The sequence below is a fragment of the Trifolium pratense genome, linkage group LG3 (assembly GCF_020283565.1).
Source record: "Trifolium pratense cultivar HEN17-A07 linkage group LG3, ARS_RC_1.1, whole genome shotgun sequence".
In the NCBI taxonomy this organism is placed as follows: domain Eukaryota; kingdom Viridiplantae; phylum Streptophyta; class Magnoliopsida; order Fabales; family Fabaceae; genus Trifolium; species Trifolium pratense.
Window position 1 is genome coordinate 37774226 of NC_060061.1, and position 11538 is coordinate 37785763.

General features: G+C 33.1%; 1 protein-coding gene and 1 pseudogene across 1 annotated transcript; both read left to right on the forward strand.

The window, feature by feature from the left end:
• Window positions 1-774: 774 nt before the first annotated feature.
• LOC123918049 (serpin-ZX) lies at window positions 775-3281 on the forward strand. Its single transcript, XM_045969985.1, has 2 exons — window positions 775-1390; window positions 2331-3281. The coding sequence occupies exons 1-2, from the start codon at window positions 998-1000 to the stop codon at window positions 3102-3104; spliced, it is 1167 nt and encodes a 388-aa protein (XP_045825941.1). The 5' UTR covers window positions 775-997; the 3' UTR covers window positions 3105-3281.
• A 2723-nt stretch (window positions 3282-6004) lies between these two features.
• LOC123916789 lies at window positions 6005-9720 on the forward strand (annotated as a pseudogene).
• Window positions 9721-11538: the final 1818 nt, after the last annotated feature.

Sequence of the window (11538 nt, forward strand, 5' to 3'; positions counted from 1 at the left end):
GGGGGTTTCTAACCTCCATAAAACCAATGCTGATTGTTTCTTTTTTTCTCTATAATTTTGTTTTTTTGGCTAAACTTTCTATAAGCTTTTTATTATTACTAGCGGATCAGGCATGCACGTTATGTCAAAAAAAATGTATTTTGTTATGGTCAGTTTGTTTCTTATGTTATGGTCAGTTTGTTAATAAAAAATATTTCCTGCTAAAAAAATATGTGTCTTACGTTATGGTCTGAGTTGTTAATAAAAGATTTGTTGGTATTATGAAAAGTCCACACCAAAACTCGATCATGTATTTTCTTTATATATAGTATTAGCGAGCCGCGCCTGCCTTATGTCCAAATAAAAACCTATCGGTTACGGTTCTATCGTCTCGATCATCTCATTTTATGGTTTCAAGCCTTTGTTCGGCCTAATTCAGAGTCGTTATGATGAGTTTGTTAATAAAAGATTTTTGTTGCTAAAAAAATGTGTAAAAATGTGTCTTATGTTATGATGAGTTTGTTAATAAAACTTTTTTGTTTGCTACTAAAAAAATCAAGAGTATTATTGGTATTATGAAAAATCCACACCAAAACTCATGTACATAAGTATCGTTTGACCTGACTTTTTTTCAAATGGAAGATTATCACACACACACAACACAATACACACACGAGAAAACACACCACCGCTAATTTTACCAAACACTTCAATCAACTTATCAGCTAGAAGCTATCGGCCATCAGCCATATTTTTGCCGAGTTTAGTTATAACATAATGAACCATTTTTGTTGCACATAACATTTCCTAAACTTAATCCGTAAGCATTTGAGAAGAAGAAATGTCAAAAAGTGACACGACAACACGCCAATACCGACATGTTTCCACACACACACACACACACGACCACCGCATCCAGAACATGAAACTATTAGTATTAACTAACCATCTTCAAAGTACAAATACTCAAAATCATTCATCTCTAGTCACTTGAAGAATCAAATCAAAACAACCAAAAATGGATCTCCGTGAATCGATAACCAACCAAACCAACGTTTCACTCTCCATCGCCAACCATATATTCTCCAAACAATCTCATCAAGACAAGAACATCGTCTTATCTCCACTGTCCCTCCAAGTTGTTCTCAGCATCATCGCTGCTGGTTCTGAGGGTCCCACACAACAACAGCTTCTCGAATTTCTCCAATCCAAATCCACCGATCATCTTGACTCCTTCGCTTCTCAGCTCGTTTCCGTCGTCCTCTCCGACGCTGCCCCTGCCGGTGGACCTCTCCTCTCTTTCGCCGATGGTGTCTGGGTTGAACAAACCCTTTCTCTTCTACCTTCCTTCAAACAAATCGTATCCACTGATTATAAGGCCAATTTGTCTTCGGTTGATTTCATAACCAGGGTATGTATAAATAATGAATGGATCTACCTTAACAAATGTAATTAGTTACTATTTTATTTTATTTTATTTTATTCATAACCTTATTTAGAGTAAATGTTGTCTAACATTTGAAGCATAGATATTTGGATTTGGATCCTCTAAAGTGAATAAAAATAAATGAGGAAATCAATATAACAACCCTATGATTCATTAATCAACGATTAAGATTATTCAGTTTTACATTTTTCTTTTGGTCAAGTAGCTTAGGGTGTGTTTGGTAACACAAATAAGCTATCTTATAGTTTATTATATGAGCTTATAAGCTTGTTTCAAAAAATAGAGGTGTTTGGTGACAAGATTTTTTTAGCTTATAGCTTTTTTTCAGATACTATTTCAAATAGCTTTTCAGCTATAAGCTAGCTTATCAGCTATCAGCTAGCTTATAGCTTATTTTTACCAAACAGAAGTGGCTAGAAATTCCACCGTTAAGGTGGATAAGTGAGATGATCACCTCGGCCCCCGCATGTAAAATGCAATGTCTGTTAACTGAGCTAAGCTCACGGGACATTCACTTTTACATTCTAAAGTGAATTATACAAGGAAAATACTAAATAGTGGGCACTAGTTAAACATATTAATATGGAAATTATGTCTTCAAATTTGTGCATTCAATATTTAAAAGTATAAAAAGAAATCTTACCAGCATTAATGTTATTTTTTATTTCGTTTTTTTGGTATACTAAACCGTGCCCCGGGTACCGTTTAACATAAGCCTTATATGAAATATAATTGATGAAAACAACTTTGCTCTTGTTGGTGTTTTCTAGTATCCAACTAATTTAGCAATGTAATGTGTGAAAATTAGACTAACAAAAGGTAATTTTTCTATTGAAATACTGGTGAATAGAATTCAAATGATTTATATGCATAACTGATTTTTAAATTTGATATGGTTTTAAAGGCCGTTGAAGTGACTAAAGAAGTGAATCTATGGGCTGAAAAAGAGACAAATGGACTTATTAAAGAAATTCTTCCTCCAGACTCCGTCAACAGCCAAACCAAGCTCGTCTTTACTAATGCTCTGTACTTTAAAGGAGAATGGAATGAGAAGTTTGATGCTTCGAAAACAGAAGACTATGATTTTCATCTTTTGAATGGTAGTTCGATTAAGGTTCCGTTCATGACTAGCAAGAAGAAACAGTTTATTAGAGCTTTTGATGGTTTTAAAGTTCTTGGTCTTCCTTATAAGCAAGGCGGAGATAAACGTCAATTTTCTATGTACATTTTTCTTCCAGATGAAAAAGATGGGCTATCAACTTTGGTTGAGAAGGTGTCTTCTGAATCCGAGTTACTAGGACACAAGCTTCCTCTTAATAAAGTAGAAGTAGGTGACTTCCAGATTCCAAAATTCAAGATTTCGTTTGGGCTTGAAACTTCTGATATTCTGAAGGAGCTAGGAGTGGCTTTACCTTTTTCTGGTGGAGGTTTGACAAAAATGGTGGACTCTACTATGGGTCAAAGCCTTTATGTTTCTGACATATTTCACAAATCTTTCATTGAAGTAAATGAAGAAGGCACTGAAGCTGCTGCGGCCACTGCTGCAACTGTACTATTAAGAGGACTTCCAACTCGACTAGATTTTGTAGCTGACCACCCTTTCTTATTTATAATTAGAGAAGATTTGACCGGAACAATCATCTTTGTTGGACAGGTGTTGAATCCTCTTGTTGAGTGATCTTAGCAACACGTTCTAGATTGGATTGCTAATAGATAAATAGGGATCATGTTTTCTAATAGAAATACATGTATGGTGAGAATAGTACTACGTTGTTGTGTGACTGGCATGTATTAAGGGATAATTGTAGAAGAGTTTATTTGAATAAATTTTATAACAACTAAGTACTTCTGTTAATGTTTCTAAGAGTATAAAATTAGCTTATGATGTTTTCATCATAGTATTCCTAAACTATAATACACACTGAGAGTTGAGAAATATGGCAACCAGGTCCTGTTGTACTGTCCTATGTAGAGGCTGGGGAATAGGTTAAGGTGTTATTTTATTCAGGTTTGTTCTTATCACTTCCATAATGTCTTAAATATGCCCCTTGCCATTTCCAGTTTTTTGTCCATGTGCATGTAAGCCTTGAGATTGGTTATAGGTGCCGAGTAGCTACCATCAAATTGATTCTGAAATTGCATCTAAACTGTTAGAAGGAAATGTTCTAGAAAGAAAGGCAAGCTAAGTAAAAAGTTTACTTTTGTAAACCTTTGATCATGGATTCCTAGCTACTACATTATAATCCTAGATTTATGTGTAACTTTTGGGGCCGCGTATTGATTACTTTATGAGCTTATCTTTATTGTTCATCATATAAATTATTTGCTTGCTTTTTTGTTGTAGTGAATTTTCTAAATACTTGGGAAGAGGTGTGTTATAACTCTATCCTTTGAGGTATTTTCATAAAATTTCCTGAATATTTGGATACCAATATTATCATATGAAAACAGCATTGCAGATGCTTTTTGTTTGTTTGATGGTTTCTCTTCACAAACTTCTTCAATCTGCAAATAAGATGAAATCTCATCTTGTTTGAGATCACTCTGTTTTTCTACTTGGTATTTGAAAGTAATATTTACTTGTAGTTTAAGAAGATATTACTTCCATCTTCATTTTGACAGTATACCAACTAGAGTGAGAGATTTCGGCTTCATCGTGTCCAATGTCATAATTCTTCTATGTACTGTAAGCAAGAAACAGAGAACCAAGCCATTTTTCCCCCCAAGATAATTCTTTTAAGGAGCTTTGTTTTATGCTGTTTGCATGTGTTGATTCAGCAGTACAAATCAATTTTTTCAATGATATTATGGGCAATTTTGAAATGGAACGAATAAGAGACTACAGTAGGATGTGAAGGACTCACCACATCAGCTAGTGCCTAGTGCATCAGGCTTAGACCTTTCTAGCGGACTAGACTGATACGAGGCAGCAGGCTCAGCGAGTAAAAGATCCGACTGATACTACTGATGCAAGTGCAGGAAACCAGTCCTGGCAGCCCCCACCCAACTGATTCGTAAAATGCAATGTGCCTCCGCTCCGGCTTGACAAAGGATATTTTATTATTTAAAAGACTGATCATTTTCCATTCTACCTCCCAAATCCCAATTGTTGAGGGAGAATAGGCTCTTCGATGCATAAAACTCATGCATTTGAGCTAGGCACTGTTATGAAGTCTTGTGATATTGTTTAAAATGTTGAAAACATTCGTATATATTTCATTAGTAGAAATTTTATAATTGGACTCCATAATTCTTTTGGATGGTGAATGTCCATATAGTGATTTACCAAAGAGAAGGAAACAAGATAAAGATGATGTTCCAGATTGATATGAGAGGTGCAGATTGATATGAGAGGTGCAGACCAAATACAAAATTAGGGATTTAGTGGAAAAAGAAAATAGTGCACTCATGTGATTTTTTAATTAAGTGGTCAAATTTAAACCCTTTGATTAAAAAGAATCAACGGGTTAGATTTAGTATCAAAGTAAAATTTGACATCTGATGTCAATAGATTCTGACTTTTTTTAACGGCTTAGAGTTTATAAAAAACTAGCGGGCCAGACAGGCCTGTTCCGCCGCCTGCCTGTGTCTAACTTATGTCAAAAAAAAAGATAAGCTTTATGTTATGGTGAGTTTGTTAATAAAAGTTTTTTGTTGCTAAAAAAAAGTATCTCATGATGAGTTTGTTAATAATTTTTTTTGTTGCTACTAAAAAAAATAAAGATAAAGGGTATTGTTGGTATAATTAAAAGTTCACACCAAAACTCATGGATTGGATTATCTTTATATATATATATATATAGAGTCAGGATCCGTTGACACCAACTAGTTTGACACCAAATGTTACACCTCTCAATAACGTTTTAACCGATATAAATTTTATAAAATCCACCGTTGGATTGAAAGTTTACATCATATAGATCATTTGTGTAAAATTTCAGATAAATCCAAAATCATTTGATATGTTATTGAGATACATCAAAATTAACGGTTTTTGTATTTTTTTAAATGCCGTTAATCTTTATGTGTCTCAATAGCATATCAAATGATTTTGGATTTGTCTGAAATTTTACACAAATGATCTATATGATGTAAACTTTCAATCCAACGGTGGATTTTATAAAATTTATATCGGTTTAAACGTTATTGAGAGGTGTAACATTTGGTGTCAAACTAGTTGGTGTCAACGGATCCTGACTCATATATATATATATATATATATATATATATATATATATAGAGTATAGAATAGATATGTAAATCAAAAGAAAAAATTTTGATGAGAGATTTCCGTAAATTTTATTTGATGAGAGAATAAAAACTTTTTTTTTTTTTTTTTTGATAATAGAACAAATAACTTTGAACAAAATTGCAGTATATTTTATGTCTTGGGCCTCAAGTAATGGTTTGTATTCTCAACCCTAATATCAAGTAGCAAAGATTTGTATCAAATTGAAGGCCACTTATTTCTATTTAAAGAGTGAGGGCGCACACAATACAACACTCACAGCGTTCTTTGCTTCCTTTCTCTGCTTCAGATTTGTGTCTTTTTTTCTGATTTCCTTTTATTTACTTCATTATTTCACTGGTTTTTAAATTAAGGTTTCTGATTCAGTTGAAAAATTAAGGAACAGAACGATGGCTCTCCGTGAAAGTAAATCAAGCTCGAAACGGAAAAGAACGGTCCTTTCTAATGATGATGAATCAATCACCAACCAAACCAAAGTTTCTTTAATCATGGCTAAACATCTGTTCTCCAAACAAGAATATAAGGAAAGTAACGTTGTGTTTTCGCCATTGTCGCTTCAAGTTGGGCTCAGCATCATTGCTGCTGGCTCTGAGGGTCCCACAAAACAACAACTTCTCGACTTCCTCCAATCTAAATCCACCGATCATCTCAATCACGTTGCCTCTCAGCTTGTTTCTGTCATGCTCTCTGATGCAGCTCCCATCGGTGGACCTCGCCTCTCTTTCATCAATGGCGCGTGGCTAGAGCAAACCCTTTCTCTTCAACCTTCTTTCAAAGAAACCGTGTCATCTGATTATAAAGCCAAAGTGGCTTCCGTTGATTTCAAGAACAAGGTATGTATTGTACAGTTTTACTTTCTAGCATTCAACTAATTTAGCAATGTATTTGCTCAACTAATTTTTGTATTTGTTATGATTTTAAAGGCTGCTGAAGTGACTAAAGAAGTGAATTTATGGGCTAAAAAAGAGACAAATGGTGTTATTAAAAAACTTCTTCCTCGAAGCTCAGTTGATAGCTTAACCAGGCTCGTCTTTGCTAATGCGTTGTACTTTAAAGGAGCATGGAGTCAGACGTTTGATGTTTTAGAAACGAAAAATTATGATTTTCACCTTCTTAATGGCAGCTCGGTCAAAGTTCCCTTCATGAGCAGCAATGAGAAGCAATTTATTAAAGCTTTTGATGATTTTAAAGTTCTTCGTCTTCCATACGAAAATGGTAGAGATAAGCGTCAATTCTCTATGTATTTTTTTCTACCAAACGACAAAGATGGACTGTCAACTTTGTTTGAGAAGTTGGCTTCTGGATCTGATTTTATAGGAGACAAGCTTTCTCTTGAAAAAGTGAAAGTAGGTGATTTCAGAATTCCAAGATTCAAGTTCTCATTTGGGCTTGAAACTTCTGAGATTCTAAAGGAGCTAGGAGTGATTTTACCTTTCCTCGGTGGAGGTTTGACAAAAATGGTGGACTCTCTTAAAGAGGGTCAAAACCTTTTTGTTTCCAACATATTTCACAAAAGTTTCATCAAAGTGAATGAAAAGGGCACTGAAGCTGCTGCTGCTAGTGCATATATTATGCGTGCCACGGGTAAATCATTTTCACCTCGAGTAGACTTTGTAGCTGACCATCCCTTCTTATTTCTAATTAGAGAAGATTTTTCGGGAACACTCCTCTTTGTTGGAAAAGTGCTAAATCCTATTGCTTGATGATTTTGGAGTTCACCATTAGATGATAGCAAACTTTTTTTTTTTTTTTTAATAGAATGTATTTATACTCTTATTCTCCGTGTGTGTTTCTTTTATATTTTAATTATTATATTTTTTTGAAACTTTTCCTTTATATTTTATGATATGTTTTTTTGCTTATTTATTATTACTTATATGTTTATTACTTATATATTAAAATCGATTAACTTCGGATATTCATTTAGGTGGTGTTTTTTTTGGTGTGTGTGGTGCGTTGTATTTTATTTGTTTTTTTTTTTAATACTTCGGATATTCATTTAGGTGGTGTTTGGTTTATACCATATTGCCTTTTTGTCCCCCTTTTGTTTCTCCTTCGAACCACCAAATAGGGAAGTCTCCTTAATCATCTTTAGCGAATATTTGAGTGACATGTGAAACTTTTTGTTGTGCTGCTTATGCTTTTGAACAAGCTTTTTTCAATCACAGTCTAAGAATTTAGTATTATAATAAGTGCAAATACTTTTAGTGATAGTCATTAAAATGGTGGACATAGCTAGGCTACTTCATATGGTACAATAAACCAATCCTATATTTCCAATGCCGCTATCATTTATGTATAATCGTAGTGAACGTTTTTACCACTTATCCCAATTCGAAGGTTCAATACTTCAAGCACATAGTCTAAGGCAATCCATATTGGGTTTATCGCTGCAGCTGCTACAATTTTTTCACCGCAACCATTTAAGAGCCTACCTTGGAATCACTAAAGATATGTCCCTCATTCCTGTCATGTGTTCTGTTTTGCACAATACTGATGAGATGAAGTTTGCAATTTCGTCCCATAACTATTGTGCTTCAAACACTGCTTATTATTTATTATAGGAACTCAAATATTTCTTTCTTCCTTATTCTTCAAATATCTTCATGTTCCTTCTTTCCTTGTATTGTATATTCATCTTCTCTTGTGGGAGAGTGAAGAATGGCGCGTCAGCAATGCCTTCCTTAGTTCTGCTTCTATCTCTATATCTTATTTTGTTTTCGCATTTCTTCGAGGGAAAGCGAGAAGTATTGTGCAGCATTAAATATATGCATAAACACAATGCACCTTATATTCTGTCTAAGAAGACTCAAGCCTATAATTCCAGAAAGATCAACTTAACCAAGTTTGATTTGGTTAGATCTTGATGAAGATATGCTTTGTCTTAATAGTCCTTAATTTTCTTTCTTCTTTATTAATATATAATTTATGGTTGTTAGATAATAAAATAATAGGTTATGTTATTGGGCCTCTTAGTTATTATTGAGCATGTTAGTTTAGAGTCCATTAGGTTTTATTATATATTCTCTAGTAACCTTTTGTAATGTTAAGCAATGATATTCTATTGAAAACCCTAGCCGTCTTTCTCTTTTACATTAACGACCTCCTCATGTCCGTGTCTGAGTCCGGACTAGCGTGCAACTAAATAAAAAATATTGCCATTTTAAAAAAAAAACTAAATAAAAATGCGAGATTAAAGAAGTGAATTTATGGGCCGAAAAAGAGACAAATGGTCTTATTAAAAATATTCTTCCTCCACGGTCAGTCAACAACTTAACCAGATTCATCTTTACTAATGCACTGTACTTTAAAGAAAAATGGGATTATCCATTTCAAGCTTGGAATACGAGAAACTATGATTTTCACCTTTTGAATGGCAGTTCAGTCAGTCAAGGTTCCCTTCATGACTAGCAATTATGATCAATTTATTAGTGCTTTCGATGGTTTCAAAGTACTTCGTCTTCCATATGAGCAAGGTGAAGATAAACATCAATTCTCTATGTATATTTTTCTTCCAAATGCGAGAGATGGTCTGGCAGCTTTAGTTGAGAAGGTGGCTTCTGAATCTGAGTTACTTACTACACCATAAGCTTCCTTTAAAAAAAGTGAAAGTAAGTAATCTTAAAATTCCAATTTTTGTTTGGGCTTGAAACTTGTCATATGCTGAAGGAGTTAGGAGTGATTTTACCTTTCTCTTATAGAGGTTTGACAAAAATGACGGACTCTCTTGAGAGTCAATACCTTTATGTCTCCAGCATATTTCACAAGTCTTTTATTGAAGTAAATGAGGATGGCACCGAAGCTGTTGCTGCGACAAGAGTAAGAGTAGATTCTCTGTGTATTTCAAGGGGACTAGACTTTGTAGCTGACCATCCTTTCTTATTCATGATAAGAGAAGATTCAACCCAAACAATTCTCTTTGTGGGACAAGGACAAGTGCTCAATCCTCTTGTTAGTTGATCTTAACTTCTCATGCCGGAATCAATCGCATCACTCATAGTTTAATATTCTTTTGATTTTCAATGGTTAATTTTGTTGAATGTTGAATGGAACTATATGTTGATTTTCAGTTGTTTTTGTTGATTTTTGATATGGATCTGTATGTTTATTTGTCGTTAATTTTGTTGAATTATAAATTATTTATAAGTTACTGAAGATCTTGTGTGTAATTCTAATACTATGTACATTTTAGCTAGTGCGTGTTAAGCAATTAACTTGAATAGAATGATATGGTTACACTAGTATCTCTTGTTGCTTTTGTTGTATGGACATGGAGTATATTAATAGGAGATTGCTCTGATTTGATGAAACAAATAATGTAACAGAGTATGCAGTTTCACAAATTAGACACACTTAAGCTTCCAACACCGATTAGATTACACGCAATGTTTAGCTTCCAACACTATACAAAGAGTGCCAATCGTTCTCCCTTTTCTGCTCAACGTACTTCTGAGCCACTTCTTCCTTTGGTATAAGAGTTGTCATAGAAGCACGGTCCCTTTGATACAAGAGTGGTCATAAATATCAATATCATTGTCATTTTTGGGTTAAAAATGGTCATAATATCACAGTCCCTTTTATATACTCCGTCTCAAAATAATTGTCACATTTTACCACCGTACACTTGTCGATGCACAATTTTGATCATGAATATCTTTTGTTGTATATTATTAAAAATTATGAAAAATTGATATTTTGAGACTATTCATCGAGAAAAATCTAACTATATCTTATATGCTAATATTTATCTTTATACTTTTTTTTAAGGCCAAAATGAAATATATATATATATATATATATATATATATATATATATATATATATATATATATATATATATATAAAAGATATAAAAGAACGAGTGATTTCATCGGCACAAGATGTGCCAATAGATACCACAAATGTTTACAAGAGCATCAATAAAGTACAATCAAACAAAACTCATACATAACAATGGAGTCGACCACCAACAATTATTAAAAAAATGTGGTCATAGTAGCTTATATGAATAGTGCATACGGTCAAATTGTGACAATTATTTTGAGACGGTACGGGATAGGATATATGTAGTTAATTTGTTGGGAAATTGATACAACAAAAATATAAAATATTATAAATTAATTAAAAATTACATAAAAATATATAGTTTTTTTTTAATGACAAATAGATATTATATGTATAGTTGGTAAAAAATGAGTCATAATACAAACCAAGTATTCAAAAGCAAAATAAAAAGCTAAAAACATGAATAAAGAAAGACTCCCAAGAGCTACAAAATATACGTTTGATTTGATATGATCAAGGTTGATGTAGGAAGGCTGACTGTGCCGGATTGAAGAAGAAGTAGAACATAAACGGAAATAATGTAGATTTGATTTTATTATATTTTAGTTAGATTCGTTGTATTTTTTTAGTTAGATGTGTTATTTTATTTTACTATTTTAAGGTAGATTTATTATATTTTTATTTTAGCTAGATGTGTTATTTTCTTTTACAATCTTTTATAAGATTTATTATTTTTATTTTTCACTATTATTTAAGCTAAATTATGACAATTTTCTTGTGGATTCCAAATTACTCTTTCTGGTGGATTCCGAAAATCTGGTGGATTGATTCCAGAGTTTTACAAAAAAAAAAAAAAAGATTTCAACCTAAATACTTAATACATATCTTATTTGGATACGGTTGAGTATATAAATTCCGATAGGTACAAAAAGAGTTTGATATCCCTCACTTTTAGTTCAATTTTGTTACTAATACATCAGCCCTCTGCATCCCATTCTTCCTATTCTTTTGGCATCACTCTATACTAGTTCTTGCCATCACTTTAAATTTTGATCAATCAACCCCTGTTTTTGCAACA

Excerpts from the sequence above, each read along its gene's own strand:
- LOC123918049 (XM_045969985.1), top strand. The coding sequence starts at position 998 with ATGGATCTCCGTGAATCGATAACCAACCAAACCAACGTTTCACTCTCC. Across the intron at positions 1,391-2,330 it reads CGGTTGATTTCATAACCAGG|GCCGTTGAAGTGACTAAAGA; the intron begins GTATGTATAAAT and ends ATGGTTTTAAAG.